The 16,368-nt window shown below is 37.7% G+C and overlaps 1 protein-coding gene across 1 annotated transcript in view; it reads left to right on the forward strand.

The window, feature by feature from the left end:
• The window catches only part of HOMER1 (homer scaffold protein 1), a 136,892-nt gene that overhangs the window by 85,293 nt on the left and 35,231 nt on the right, over positions 1-16,368 (forward strand). The window contains exon 6 of the mRNA XM_056112634.1: positions 16,020-16,176. Coding sequence (XP_055968609.1) covers positions 16,020-16,176 — 157 coding nt within the window. The remainder of the gene's footprint in view (positions 1-16,019; positions 16,177-16,368) is intronic.

The raw sequence follows: 16,368 nt of genomic DNA on the forward strand, positions 1-16,368 counted from the left end.
ATCGAATACCTCACGGGGAGCTTGCCAGGCTCTGCCGTGCGGGCAAGATACTCTCGGTAGCTTGCCGAGCTCTCCGAGAGGGTCGGAGGAATCGAACTCGGGTCGGCCATGTTGGCTGCGTGCAAGGCAAACGCCCTACCGCTGTGCTATCACTCCAGCCCAAAATGCTAACTTTAATCCACTGATTTTAAAAAGCACTTGTTTCATTATTTCATCTTTAAATAGAACCCAAGCGCCAAAATTAGAAATGTCCAAATTGCACAGAATTTGTTATAATGATCTCAGTTTCTAAAATATATTTTAGTTATTGGGACCATACCCAGTGGTGCTTAAGGAGTTGGGACTAACCCAGAAATCTGAGGTTGGGACTAAACCTAGGGCCTAGCACATACAAGCATATGTTCTACCACTTGAGCCACAGCCTTGCACTCATGAGAAATAGATCTCTATTTGCAGAGTTTCTCTAGTCTTTATTTATCCAGCTTTATTGAGATATACTTGACATGTAACTAAGTTCAGGGAATGCAATAGGTTGACTTGACATACTTAGATATTGCAAATATTTTACCACCGTTGTAATAGTAAACACATAGTCACATCACATAATTACCACTTTCTTTATTTTTGTGATAAGAATAGTTAATATTTACCTTCTTAGCAACTTTCAAGTATGCAGTACATATTAATAACTATGACCACTGTGTTGTACATTCGATCCCAGGACTTACTTTTTTTTTTTCTTTTTGGGTCACACTGGTAATGCTCTGGGGTTACTCCTGGCTCTGCTCTCAGGAATTACTCCTGGCAGTGCTTGGGGACCATATGGGATGTTGGGGATCAAACCCAGGTCGGTTGTGCACCCTACCCACTGTACTATTTCTCTGGCCTCAGAACTTAGTTATTTAATATCTGAAAGTTTTTACTCTTCTACCAACATCTTGATTCCTAGTGTCCCACTAGCAAACCACTATTTTCAGTCTGTTTCTATGTTTGGTTGTCCTTTCTCATGGCCAAATAATATTTTATTCTGTGCATGTATGTATATATTTTGTTTATGTATTTGCCATATTTTCATTATTCATTCATCTTTGATGGACACTTAGGTTGGTTTCTTATGTTGACTAGTATGTGGGTTCTTAATTCTTTAGTAGCACTGCACTGTAGTACTGTAGTACTGTCCTCCTGTTGTTCATTGGTTTGCTCGAGCAGGCCCAGTAATGTCTTTATTGTGAGACTTCTTGTTACTGTGTTTGGCATACATTAGGGTTAGGTAGGTTGCCAGGCTTTGCCGTGCGGGCGAGATATTCTCAGTAGCTTGCTGGGCTCTCTGAGAGGGGCGGAGGAATGGAACCTGGGTCTGTCGCGTGCAAGGCAAACGCCCTACCCGCTGTGCTTTCGCTCCAGCCCAATTCTTCAGTATGTTTATTTAAATTATAAATTCCTGGAGGTAGAATATTAACTGATTGAAGAATTAAAAAACCCAATCATTATATTTTCATTAAGTAATTTATATCAGCAGCTTGCTAATGTGGGTAAACAGATTGTATATGATTAAAACTTTATCATAGGCAAGAGATATATCTCAGTTGTAGAGAACTTGCCTTTATACGCAAGGCCCAGAGTTCCATATCCAGCACCATATGGGACCCCAAACACCACCAGGAGCTACTCCAAGCATTAAGCTGAATGTGATTCAAAAACAAAAAAGCTCCTTTTGTGCTTTTAATATGTAGTTACTCATGGGGAGATTTTTAAAAAATTGTTATTTGACCAAGTAAATCTCTAAAATCTTTTGGTTTTGAGCCATACTCACTGGTACTCAGGAAACCACTGGGTGGATCCAGGGATTGGATCCAGGTCTCCTGCATGCAAAGCATGTACTCTAACCCAATGAAATATCTCTTTATCTCCTAGAAGCATATTTTAGTACAAAAAGCCTACTTCTGCTAGAATTTGTATTAATTTATAGAAAGCTGTCTATCAGTATTAGTAGAAGGGCCTGAAGTAATTCCAGAGATCATTTACTTTTCAGATAAAAATTAATTGGGAAGTCATCCATTTAATACAAAATAAAGTGTTTAAATTTTGAATGTTTAGTAACATGAATATATTTTACTTGTCCATCCATATTTGTAACTATTTTCCATTTGAAAATATACTTTGTAAGAGAAACAGAAGCTCCAAAATGAAATCAGATGGTGGACTGATAATCTCTGGAATAAATTATTATCTTACAAATAAAAGGACAGTCTTAAAATTAATTGATGTTTATAAAAGATATGAAAAATATAATTCTTCACTTAGTATATAGGACTGTTTCCCTGTAGACATCTCCCCAGAAGAATAAGTTAACTTGTGCTCTGAATAAATTTCCCAAAAAAGTGTTTAGTCACTGATCAATTTTTATAAGAAGGCAGCCAACACTAACTTGTATGAAGGTAGTAAATGTTTAATTTGTAATATCTTCCTTAAGTAAATTATTTTTTCACTGATAAGCTAGCAATAGGTCACCGAATACCTTCTTATACTTTCTTTCAGCGCCCGTCTGCAACTCTCTAAATTCACTGATCTAGTGATAGTATGATATATAATAAAACACTTTGAAGCACTTTGAGAAAATAATTTGAGCCCTTCATAAAAATTTAGCATAATGTTTCATCTTTGAACAAGAAGTTGGTATCCACACTTCCTACCTAAAAATGAGTAGACTGCTTTAAATGCTTAAAGGGATTTGGTAGAAGTTTTAGATCATCATGGTTAAGGATCTGTCCTAAGAATAAATAGTGAAGTTGTTGCCTTCTGTAGCCCCATCACCTTCCTGTCTCATTCTTTGGTCATAACTACCTTGATTTACCTGGAAAAAATGACATAAGGCACTGTGTCATACAGTAGTGGACTATTGTCCGGTAATGTTACAACACAGTAGACCCTCATATAACGTCCTCAGTAGGTGCTTGGAAACTTATGAAAGAGAATATATAACCAAACTAGCTCCTCTGATATTGTCTCAGATTCCTTTTTCTTTTATCAACATTATAATGAAAGGACATTGAACAGAAGTACTGAAAACCAGAACCATCTGCAGTGAGAGCTAATCTAGAATGTAGATAAGCTTTTGCTATTCTGGGGCAGTTATGAGTGCCGGTGGCTTTTAGGGACTTTTTACAAATTTTTGGTAATACTGGTTTCAAAAACTATATATGTTTTGGCAGTACAACTTCACACCTCAACAACTGTATATACCATACCATACCGCCCACCAGAAGTTTCCCTCCACCACTAACCAATCAGCATGCTACCTGATCCTCACTTATGGATGTGATAACCACCAATATGTGGTCACATCTTCAATCATCCGTCATTGATGGGCACCATTTGTTTTTTTTTTTTTTTTGGCTCTAGAGAATAGTGCTATAGTGAACATGGAAATACATAACTCTTTCTGAATTAGTGTTTTCATATTCTGGACTTTATATTATGGACAAATAAGTGAAATTGCTGGATCATATGGTAGTTATGGTAGTTCTTTCACAATTTTTGAAGAAGACTCATATTGTTTTCTGTCGTTTGATGCCAATTTAATTTCCATCCGTAGTGCACCCAAAAAATCTCCTCTTTTTCCACCTCTATAGAAACATTCAGTGTTTCTTGACTTTTTGGTATTGGTGGTGCTTAATGATAAGAGGTAAATCTCATTGCGATTTTCATTTGCACTTTCCTACGGCTGGAGTGATAGCACAGCGGGTAAAGCATTTGCCTTGCATGTGGCCGACCTGGGTTCGATTCCTCCGCCCCTCTCGGAGAGCCCGGCAAGCTACCGAGAATATCTCGCCCGCACGACAAAGCCTGGCAAGCTACCGTGACGTATTCTATATGCCAAACACAGTAACAACAAGTCTCACAATTTGTTGTGAGACCTTACTGGTGCCCACTCGAGCAAATCAATGAGCAACTGGAGGACAGTGCTACAGTGCTATGCACTGATATATTTTCGTGTGTCTTTGGCTGTCTGTCTTATTTGGTAAAATGTCTATTTACTCTTAATAGTTTTTTAATTGGTGCATATGTTTATTGGATGTTGAGATGTATTTTTCATATATGCATTTTATAAGTGGTTTCAGATCTTTTGGGGGCTCTTGGGCTATTCCTGTTGATATTTGTCCAGGTGCTAATGGTTTTGATGCTCCAACCTACAGGCACTTGGGGCCACCAACATCATACCTACTAGTGTTTGAGGAATACGTACTGGGGCACTTGGGCATACTTTCAAGTCTGTTGAGGAGCAGTCTCCCCTTACTTGCTTTCAGATCTTATATTGTAGTCTTCAATACATTTGAATTAATTTTTGTATATGGTATGAGGTGATCTCCTGAGTTTATCTTTGCATATGGCATGATTATTTTTGTGTCTGGTTCATTCCTTTATATGACTGTTCACTTTTCCTAGCTATTTATCGAAGAGTATTTCCTTTATAAGCTCTTGGCTCTTTTGTCATCAATTAGTTGTCCATATACATGTGGATTTATTTCTGAGCTCTTGATTTCATTCCATTGATCTGTGTGTCTAAGAAGCTCTTTCATTGGTTTTATGAATCATTCCTCTTTATTAAAAATTAGGGCTGAGCCGGAATTTTTATGCCATCTAAAATCAAATAGGATAGTTCACTGAAATGCAGGATGTTTTTATGACATAAACATGATATATTTGGAATCAAATCAGAATCCATCAATACTACTTTAATAAGAATCATTTCTGTTTTACTTATTTTACTTCATTCCTTCATTAACTTGCTAAATTTCTTCTGAAATCTATACCAAAGTTTTAAAATTAATGTAAGTAAACATCTATAATCCTAAAATGACAATAAAAGTTCTTGAATGCACACCTGATTTAGTATTAATTTAAATTTTACCTATTTGTGTGGGGCTGAAGCGATAGCACAGCAGGTAAGGCGTTTGCCTTGCACACGGCCGACATGCCGACCCGGGTTTGATTCCTCCGCCCCTGGTGGAGAGCCCGGCAAGCTACTGAAAGTATCTTGCCTGCCCGGCAAAGCCTGGCAAGCTCCCCGTGATGTATTCAATATGCCAAAAAAGTAACAAGTCTCACGACACACAATTTGTTGTGAGATGTTACTGGTGCTCGCTCGAGCAAATTGATGAACAATGGGAGGACAGTGCCATAGTGGTACAGTTATTTGTGTCACTACTAAAAATATTTCTCTTAAAATATTTAATGTTAGGTCAATTTTGTTTTTTTATAGCTTAGTAAAGATTCTTTTATTCTTTATTGCTTGTGTAAATAGAAAAGACACTAACATTTTGTAGCTTTTATACACTTTTCTCCCAGGGTACTTATTCATAGGTTATTTATTCCTCATTTTTACACAGGGAAAATAGTTTCAATCCTAATTTCATGGATGAATAAACTGAGGTCAATGAAATTTCATAGCTTGTCTAAGTCCTATAATTAACAGATGACTGGAGTCATGATTTGAGCCAAATCAGCAGTTCCTGAGCCGATGCTATTTTTTATTGACATAAATTGACCTTTAACATTATATTAGTTTTTAGTTATTCCTGGGCCTATATTTTAACCCTTGTTTTATAATTCTTCAGACACAGTAACAACAAAGTCTCCAATGGAGACGTTACTGGGCCCGCTCGAGCAAATCGACGATCAACGGGAGGGCCTTTACATATGTATTAGAATGTTCTTCATAATATGTATTAGTATGTTCTTCATAATAAGTATCTAGACCAATAAAAACATGCGTTATATACATTTTGAAATAATTTGTTTTACATTTCATATCTTCAGAGAAGTCTAGTGATGTCTTATTTTCTTTCTCAGAGTTAAGAGAAATTCTCTATTTTATCCACTTTAGATGCTTTTAGTAAGACGGCGTTCTTTTTAATTCTACTAAGAAAAAAAAGATAAATTATATCAATTCTTTCAGATTTATGTAGGCATAGGTATTAATGTAGCTGAACTTCTGTACATATGTAATATATGTACACTAACTTAAGATGTTCCTGTAGCTTCATTATTTTCAGAGTACAACTCTTCTGATTTACCATTTACTCTACATTTAAAAATACTATTATTATTATTATTATTACTATTATTTTGGACAATCAATGACATTGATGATAGAGTACTTCTCTTCACTGTCTCTGAGGTTATCTTCCAAATCACTCTTAAGCATTCTGATATTTAAATTTTATTTCAGTCCTGAAATATCATTTCTCCCAAAGTATAACCAAATGATTTCTAGTTCACTACAAGGACTGCAGTTAAGACTTATCAGCAAATATTTTACTTTGATCAGTCTTCCCGTAACTGTCTTTCTATATGGAATATTATCCGTGCATGCTAAATTGTGAATGATTGAAAGGAAAAGTTAGACAAGGTGATGTTTGGAAGCATATACCAGCAGGACATGGAACAGAACAACAAAAACACCGAATTAGATGATCCCAAGGAGAAGAAAGCTAAGGAGTTGTGACATTACTGTGAACTTTGTTAAGTGAATAGAGACTCTGAGTGATACATAATACAAAAATCTTTTTCTTTACTAGACTGTCTGGCATGACCTGAATTCCCTACTTATTAAAGCCCTCTTCATAATAAATACTGTTTATAAATACCACAGCATTATTGTTTTTATTTAAAAAATTTTTTAATTAAAATGCTGACAAGTTTTAAACAAACAAATACAGACTCCGAACTGTTGAAGAAAACTTTGATCCCTAAGTGCACCTACCTTAGTCCCTAAGTGCACCTAGCTTGGGTCAGTATGAAGCACTGAACTCCTAAAATGACACACAAGTCGGGTGAGATGCGTGTTGGGTACCTTGTATTGACAGATAGGAAAGGATAGGCAGGTCCTGTGACAAGGCAGCATTGTGGAGCCTCCAGTAATGTGTCTTACTTTCATGGTTAAAAGTGACCTTATTGCAATACGAGTGTCATGCAGGAAAGCCTACTGCAAAGGAAGCATATATGGTAAACACTGTCATTCTAGAGACCCTAGCTGTGGATCCTGCACCCAGAAAGGCAGATTGCTGAAGTTAATAGCCATTTACCTACATATTCATCCATAGGCTAAATAGGTGCATTGCCTACACATTAGACTCTGATTGGTATTTGAAAGTGCTTCTAGATTTTACATAACTAAGTTTATGAAGGTGATGTTCTTTTAAAGGAAAGCGACAAAATTTAGTTTTAAGAACCTTTCAAATGGTGTTATGGTGTTCTTTTAGAATATTTTTTAATTCCCTCATCTGATTTATGGATCTGAATCCAATAGGAAACAAACGATTCTTTTTTGGCAGGGAAACTTTACCAGTCACAAGAATAAAGAATTAATCTGCCTTAATTCTAGCATTCAGGCATGAAATCTCAGTGATATTTCCATCTCTCTGATTTATTAAACAATGTAGTAATTTCTTTATGGTTACTTTAATGTAAAACTGGCCCTTTAAAAAAATAAAAAGGACCAAACCAGCAGTCAGAAAACCCTCAGGGTTTTAGAAAATTGTTCTTGAAAAGTAAGATGTTAACTGAAAATGTTGATATTAGACTTGTAAGAATATTGGAATTGTATTGATCTGGAGACATAGGACAGTGGGCAAGGTGTTATACTTGGTCCTGTATATGGTTCCCTGAGCCCTTCTAGGAATGACCCCTGAGCACAGAGGCAGGAGTAAACCCTGAGTACTATTAAGTATTGTCCCCCCTCAATAAGAATTTAGATTTGGGTTAGGAAGATGGGTCAGAGGTACATTCTGTGCCCGTTAAATATCTTGAATCTGATCCTGAGCATTCTTGGTGTGGTCTTGGTGACTGTGGAGCTCCCCAAGGATAGCCCTGGCAGTCCCTAATACTTCTGGACCCCACAGTGCTGCATTTCTGGGCCTTAACATTGAACTATAAAGGCTGGTTAACAATATCAGCAGGAGCTGCTCATAACATACAACAGTATCAGCAGGAGAGCCCCCCCCCCCGCTCCTGAGCACTGCTTGGAGCCCCCTGCCCCCATCCAAAATTAAAAAGAAATTTTCCCCTCAAAATTTCAAATATATGCAAAATACTTTACTTTTTTATAAGCCTGGACAGATCTGTGATAGCCAGTAAAACTCAAGTAGCTTTCTTTTCGGATACCCTTTGGAATTTGTTGTAAGTTGAGATTGTGTAGGATATTCTAGTATGCTAAGTACTGAAAGGAACATATGGAGAGACTATAAGAGAAAACAGAAAAATTGACAGCTCTGAAAAATATTCTGGTTTCTAAGCTGTATTTTTACACTGTGCTTTCACAAGATAGTTTTTAAAGGGTCTACTCATAAATAAGGAGCAAGAATATTATAAAAGATTCATATTTACCAACAAAGATAAAATTTGAATTGTTATTACAAATGGGCTGGAGCAATAGCACAGCAGGTAGGGCATTTGCCTTGCACGCAGCCAACCGGGGCTTGATTTCTCTGACCCTCTCAGAGAGCCCGGGAAACTATTGAGAGTATCCGACCCGCACAGCAGAGCCTGGCAAGCAATCCATGGCGTATTTGAAATGCCAAAAACAGTAACAAGAAGTCTCACAATGGAGACATTACTGGGCCTGCTTGAGCAAAATCGATGAACAAAGAGAGGACAGTGCAGTGCAGTGCAGTGCTATTACAAAATAGCCAAGAGAATATATTTTTGTTTACCTTGGAAAAAGTATAAGAAAATGCAGAAATGTGAAAAAAATGAACATCTCTTTTGAGTACTTATTTCAGGATTACTAAGTCTCAAATTATTATGTTTTCTTGTAACCCTACATAATATGCAAAAAATATATTCGCATTGTCAATTTTCTTCATTATTTTCTTGTAAAGTACAATTGTTTGTCCTTGGGGACACTGTAAAGAAAAAAAAAGGATAATAGAAATCTACTGGATAAATTTCTTGTGTCCATATTTCACTACTTGGTGTATTAGAGGCTTAAGACTTATTCATGGAAATAAATTTCTGTACATCAGACATAGCCTGTTCTAGAGACCCCGTTTCTATTTCCTTCTGTCCAAAACGTATCTTAATTATTTCTTGTCTGTGTCCCATGCCTTCCCTCAGGGTATCCCTGCCGCCATAATCCTACCTCTCCTATCTACTGCTTATCAGCATCTCCAGATGCTCATTCACCTCCTTCCTTTATTTTTGACTCTCCTATTATGTGTCACACCATTCTGTTTCCTGCCCACCCAATCTCTTCCCATGCCAACAAACACAGAAATGAATGGAGCAGCCTAGATACCTTCCACCCAGTCTAAGACCTGACCTTCCAGTTTGGGGGGGGTTGGTTTTTGTAATCCTATATTCTCAGAGTATCTAGGAGTGCTTGAATAACTTTATTTTCCTTTGGCAGTGTGATGACGTTTTTCTAATGATATGTATTTTTATAGAGTAAATTTACCCTTTCTTCTTTACGGTTTAGTGAGTTTCTGCAAATGTGTGTGATAATGTTGTCATCAACACCATCGAGGTAAAGGATCGTGCAATCACTGTTCAAACCCTCTTCTGCAATCTTGTGGTCCTTTCTCTCTGAGGACCTTGACAACCAGTCATTTGATTTTTGTCCCTACAATGTTTAGTTTTTCCCTCATGTGACATAGACTCCTACAGCATGTAGTCTCTCTAGAAAAGAAAAAAATTGTTCTAAAATACATATCTTAAAATTTACCATCTTAATCATTTTTAGTCATTTACCATCTTAATCATTAATAGTACAAATTTAATTCATATTGGTATGAATTGTTCTGGAATCATTCTCTTTCTTTGTTTCTGTCTTAGGGCCATACCCAGTGGTACTCAGAGGTTACTCCTGTATCTGTGCTCAGGGGTCATTCCTGGTGGTACTCAGGAAACCATATAGGGTGTCAGATCCAACCCGAGACAGATCGAGGCAAGGCAGGTTCACTACCGTCTGTACTATCTCTCCAGCCCTGGTTGTTTAAAGTGTATACATGATGAGTTGATATCCATATACACTGTGAAATTCATTCTCTCTCAAGTAATTAGCACATGTTACCTCCAGTCACTATTCATTCTTAAACCGTTTTACATTGCTAAAATATGTAGATATCTTGGTTCTCTGTCTCTTTTTAAATTTAGTCCTCTCCACACTCCCCACACAAATTCCAGTTTGTCAAATTTCTATTAGTCTGGCTTCAAGTTTATTGACTTTTATGAAGCTACATCTCTAGTTCACCGAGTTTATCAAAAACATTCTTCATCTATTATTATTACAGTTATTTCTAGCATTTACATTTGACATACTTTTTATCTCTCAGCTGAAATTCACCACTAAAGCCTATATTCTAGCTGGTCTACATTCCTTGTTTGGTATTTCTAACATTGGGGTCATCTGTTTATGTGATTCTATTAGTCATTTTCTTTCTTAAGACTAGTTCTTTCATTTTCTTTTTCTTTCTTTTTTTTTTTTTTAGAACAGAACATTCTGTAGTGTTTTGCTGAAACTAGTGTATAAGACAGTAAATGAATGACTCTTCTGCTGGACTCCTACACAGGAGTCGACCAGTCTAGTCAGAGCTTGACCTGGCTTTGAATTCATGTTGCTATGGTTACAGCGAGTATATCAGAGACTTTCAATACCTCTAGCATTACCGTGTGCTTAGGGATGGAAATAGATTGGTAGATAGTTCTTATTAATGTTCCTGCTTTCCTCTCCACTTCCGTACTTTCTGTTTGTGTGTCTCAGAGGGGAATCTGTCTTTTATTTCTTGACTTTCCCCTAGCAAAAGACTGCTATCAGTTAGTTGGTGGGGATAGGGCAGGAATCTCTGTTTATCCTTGCCCTGCCTCCATCTTGGTTAAGCTTTGCATCCTTTAAGTTCTCAGGGGTGGAACTTCATCCTTGATCCTATTTGGACCTCTTTTAGATAAATCCAGCCTTTCATTGGTCTTGTGTGGAAATTTCCTGTTCCCTGTTGCCAATTTAGAGATCTTTGATGGTCTTGAGATGAGAGTGATTGTTCTTCTCTGTTATTACAGAGTTTTATTTTCCTATTTGTCCCCTAGCTAAAATGAATTTCCATCTGTGCTTAGAGGAGTAGGGGTAGGAGTGACAGGATTGGGGGGTGTGGCATTGACCTCCCTTCTCCCAGTGACTTATTATTATTATTTTTTTTTGTAGAGAAAAGTTCTGTCCGAACTTTATGGTTTTACTGCAGTGGAGGCCCCCACCTTCAGGAATCAATCCCTCATGCTCCTGCCCTGTGGAACTGGGGCCCTTGCAATGTGACGTGTGTGTGTGTCCCATGTGAGAGCGTGGAACCATGTCTTTTTAGTTAGTTTTGGGGCCATAAATGCTGTGCTCAGGACTTACTCCTGGTGCGCTTGAGGTATGTGCAGATGGGTCCAAGAATTAAAGCAGGATCAACTGTGTATAAGGCGAGCGCCTTGCCTACTGTACTCTCTCCAGCCCCTGTCCTTTTCTGTTTTATAGTAGAAACTCACTATGTAGACATGGTTGACTGAAGTTGTTGATTATTGGTGATAGTGTTAAGTAACTGCAGCCCCTTTCAGCTGTGGGACTGAAAGTGCTAACCTCTTTCTCATGGTTGGTTTTTCTGATTGCCAGCTTTCCGATCATTCAGGATTTTCCAGACATCTTCTCATTAATGCAAATTCACTTTTGGTTGAAAGGAGCTTGTTATGAATAAGATGATAAATAATTTAATCTTTGTGGCTCTGAACCAATTTCAGGAACTGAAGGCAAAAAAGACCAGGAGTGCAAAGGGCTAGAATGCATCTCTGTATGAGGGAGACCTTGGTTCAATTCCACAGCACTGCATGGTCCCTGAGCACTGCTGGGATGCGCCCTCGAGCACTACAACAGGAGGAGACTTGAGTACTGCCAACTGTGACCCTTCAAAACGAAAATACTTTCCCAAAAGTATTATATCAGAAGATGTGCCCATTACTTTTATTAGGAAATTCCAAGGTTTGGGGCAGATGTGAGCCAGGACCTGAGTTTGACTTATTTATGAATCACCTGAATTCGACTTATTTATGAATCACAAACACATAGTTTAGAGGTTTTTCAAGTTATTTAGCCTACCACCCTTTTTGGAAAATAATTACTCAGCATCCACCCTGAAATCTGCTTTCTTTAAGCACACTGAAAACACCCCTAGTTGTACCTAAGGCTGCAAAGCTCCCTCAATTCTATCACCGTCTTGAGGCCCCTTTCTTACACTGTAGCACTGCAGCACTGTCCGCCCATTGTTCATCGATTTGCTCGAGCGGGCACCAGTAAAGTCTTCATTGTGAGACTTGTTGTTACTGTTTGTGGCATATTGAATACATCATGGTAGCTTGCCAGGCCCTGCAGTGCAGGTGGGATACTCTTGGTAGCTTGCCGGGCTCTCCGAGAGGAACGGAGGAATCAAACCCAGGTCAGTTGCTTTCAAGGCAAACGCCCTACCTGCTGTGCTGTTGATCCAGCTCTATATCATACACTATGTTAAAAAATTTTAAAGGGGCTGGAGCAATAGCACAGCGGGTAGGGCGTTTGCCTTGCACGTGGCCAACCTGGGTTCGATTCCCAGCATCCCATATGGTCCCCCGAGCACCGCCAGGAGTGATTCCTGAGTGTAGAGCCAGGAGTAACCCCTGAGCATTGGCTGGTTGTGACCCAAAAAGCAAAAAAAAAAAAAAATTTTTTTTAAAAAGGGAGACAGTTATATTAGTTTGCTCTGTAGGGCAGCACTAATAAATGTCACAGACTGGGCAGCTAAAACAGGAATTTGTTTTGTTGCTGTTGTCTGAGCTAGATTTCTCAGGAAGTACTATAAAGGGAGTGTTTTTTTTTCCTCCTTTCCCCCCATTTTTGGGCTATACCCGGTGATGCTCAGAGGTTACTCCTGGCACTGTGCCTAGGAATTACTCCTGGCAGTGCTCACGGGACCATATGGGACGCTGAGGATGGAACCCAGCAAATGTCCCACCCGCTGTATTATTGCTCCAACCCTGAGGGATTGTTTTTTCTAACACATTTCCTCGACTTGCAGATGCTGTCTTCAGGTATGTTTACTTGATGGGCCTTTATGGGTCTCTGCATCCTAATCCAGAAGGAGTCCAGTCAGAATGGATTAGAGCCCCATCCTGACTCTGTTCCCTCTTAATTCTTTCCTTAAAAGAGCCCTTCTCTGCCCGGGGTTGTAGTTCAGTAGACAAGCACCTGCACTGAATGTGTGAACGACAGGTTTGATTTCCAAAACTATGGGTTATGGTAGCCAAAATCCTCTGTGACTGCTGAATACATGAAATGGACTCTTGGAACTGAGAAACTGGATTTTTAACTATTATTATCATTTTTTTTGGAGCAGTTTAAATGACTACAGCCAATTGGTGGCTCACATTTGGACAGTGCAGAGCTTGTCTGCAATATTTAAACAAATATTGGGGCTGCAGTGATAGCACAGCGGGTAGGGCATTTGCCTTGCAAGTGGCTGATCTGGGTTCAGTTCCCAGCATCCCATTTGGTCCCCCAAGCACCGCTAGGAGAAATTCCTGAGTGCAGAGCTGGGAACAACCCCTGAGCATTGCTAGGGTGACCCAAAAAGAAAAAAAATTAAACAAATATTAAAAAATATTTTTTTAAAATGAATTTATTTGACATACAAGGAACTGAGCATCCAAGTGAGAGTCTAGTCAAAGATCACACAATCATTATTGAAATCATTGGGATGTATGATGAATTCTTGAATTTTTCATGGACTTAGCTACTTACAGACTATAAAATAGCCTAGAGAAATAGAATATCAAACACTCGCCTTTTAACCTAGTAGAAAGATGTTATCTTACTTTATAAGTAGATAATCTTTGACAAGAGAATTTTAGAAACGTTCAAAATCATTTTTTGTCTTACCTACTTTTTACGTGGGTTTAATACTGCAATTAGCAAGTATTTAACTAATCCAGTTAGATTTTCGTTGTCTTATTGAAGGGCCCATTTAAGTACAGTTTTTCTCAGACACAGGGGGTATAGGTCAGTGGTCCAGTTCATGTCTTGTGTGAGTGAGGTCCTAGATTTGGTCCCTAACAACACCCCACACCACATTACCTGATTCTTGGCTTCACAAGCGTGTGACCCCCAGTACCACAACACATAAATACAACTCATCGCCTTAGGAGGAAAAGTCAGATGTTTTTTGTTTTTGTTTCTTTAAATCTATAATTAGGCTAACACAAGTGACTCAGTGCATACTTTGATTAGGAAATATGAATCAGAAAAATACTCTTCTGGAGGAAAATATTTTAAAAAATATATTAGCTTCAAGAATAGAAATGGATTGTTAAACTGATAGCTTATCATTTGATTTTTTTTTCTGATCGTGTTTTGGTGTTTTCTCAGTAAACTTAAGAGATTTTTAAAAAATTATGTTAAACTAGGGCTAAACTGGTAGAAAAGTTGCAAAAACTGTAGAGTTACCAGCTCCCCTTAATGCTAACATCCTGAGCAAACATGACATAATTAGCAAAATGAGGAAATTCATAACATGGGTGCAGTTTACAACTAAAGACCTCAGTTCTCACCAGTCCCTTTTCCGTTTTAGGAACCTACCCAGAATTTCATAAGGCATTTAATTGCTTCTTTTTCATTTTCTCCATTCTGTTATTTGGTCTTTATCTATATAAAGAGTGCCAATTTTATAGAATGCTCTTCAGCTTGATTAACATGATTTGTTTTACATTTTGAAATGAAGTCATATACTTTTGGTAAGATTGAGCTTGTGTCTGTCACCATGCATTTGTATCAGGAGGTTAGAGTATTGACTTTATTACTGTTAGTAAGGATGAGCTATGGAAATCTTGATAATAGTAGTGAAACTTTTTTCTTTTTCATAGTATGTATTACATTTATGATAAAACATCAAACCATCAATGCATTTACTTTGTGTTATAAATGGAATTAAAAGCAAAACCAAAACATAATTTTGAAAAGCTATTATCAGGGGGCTGGAGTGATAGTACAGTGAGTAGGGTGCTTGCCTTGTGTATGGCTGACCCAGGTTCAATTCCCAGCACCCCACATAGTCCCGTGAGCCCTATAATGAGTGATTCCTGAGTGCACTGTGAGGTGTAAGCTCTGAGAACCACCAGGTGTGGCCAAAAATATAAAAATAAAAAAGTTATTATCATCACTTGGTAGTTAATGAGAGAAGGTTAAAATTTTATTGTTAGGAATGAAATATTTAATAATGGAAAAGAGGCACTTAAAAAACATTTTTTAAAATAAGGTACTTTTTTCTTCATTATGAAGTTAAGAAAAAGAAAAGGGTTTTCCCAGCAAATGAAATTGTCTTTGTAATAGAAATATCATCTTGGTTAAGATACTTAATTCTGGGCAACTTGTCAAATAGAACATTAAATGAGGAAGCAAAGTGCTTTGTTTTCTTGTTCTTTATGTGACACTGGAATTCTATCAGAAAGCAAATCATACAGAACCATTTCCTAGTGTTAGCCAGAGTATAATAGACAGAAATCAGCTTATTGTAGCAGATTAAAAATTTTTGGACATTCAAGTTCCAGATAACTAACAATCATTTCAGAAGAATACTACTGTTCATGTCTTGAATTTTATTGGCATTTGATATCTTTGCTTTATACAGGAATGAATTGTGCTTCAAATTTTGAGGCTCTTGAAAATACCTAGTACATTATTAAATTTTATTCATGGCTATTTTTTTTAAGGATATAGTGTTTATTCTTCAAAAGAGAATGGTTAGAAAGTCTTTATTTTCACACGAAGCTTACTACTACTTTGGTTCTTTTTTCTTCACTTCCTGATTTGCTTTACTAGGAACATTTCCTTGAAGTATTGGTGTTTTTATTATTTCAGCATTGTCTTAGAAACATGGACTAGAACACAGATACTCTTAAGTACTGCTGTCCCTTCAAATAAACAATGTTCAGCACAATGGATCAAATTTTCTTTTCTTTTCTTTCAGTTCAGCAATCAGCAAACATTGGGAAGCTGAACTGGCTACCCTCAAAGGAAATAATGCCAAACTCACTGCAGCGCTGTTGGAGTCCACTGCCAATGTGAAACAATGGAAACAGCAGCTGGCTGCCTATCAAGAGGAAGCAGAGCGTCTGCACAAGCGGGTAAATCCAGGGCTGCTGACCATGGGGATTTGTGAGAAACAGATTTCCTTGATCAGGGAAAATTTACGTGTTGATTCCACATAGGGGTCTCTCCCAGAGACTTTCTCTGATTATCAGCATAGTAGAGTTTGTCCTCTGTGTGGAATTATTTCACTTTGAAAAAAAATACGTTCTATGAGAATGACATACATA

Source organism: Sorex fumeus, unplaced genomic scaffold, assembly GCF_029834395.1.
Source record: "Sorex fumeus unplaced genomic scaffold, SorFum_2.1 ptg000018l, whole genome shotgun sequence".
NCBI lineage: Eukaryota > Metazoa > Chordata > Mammalia > Eulipotyphla > Soricidae > Sorex > Sorex fumeus.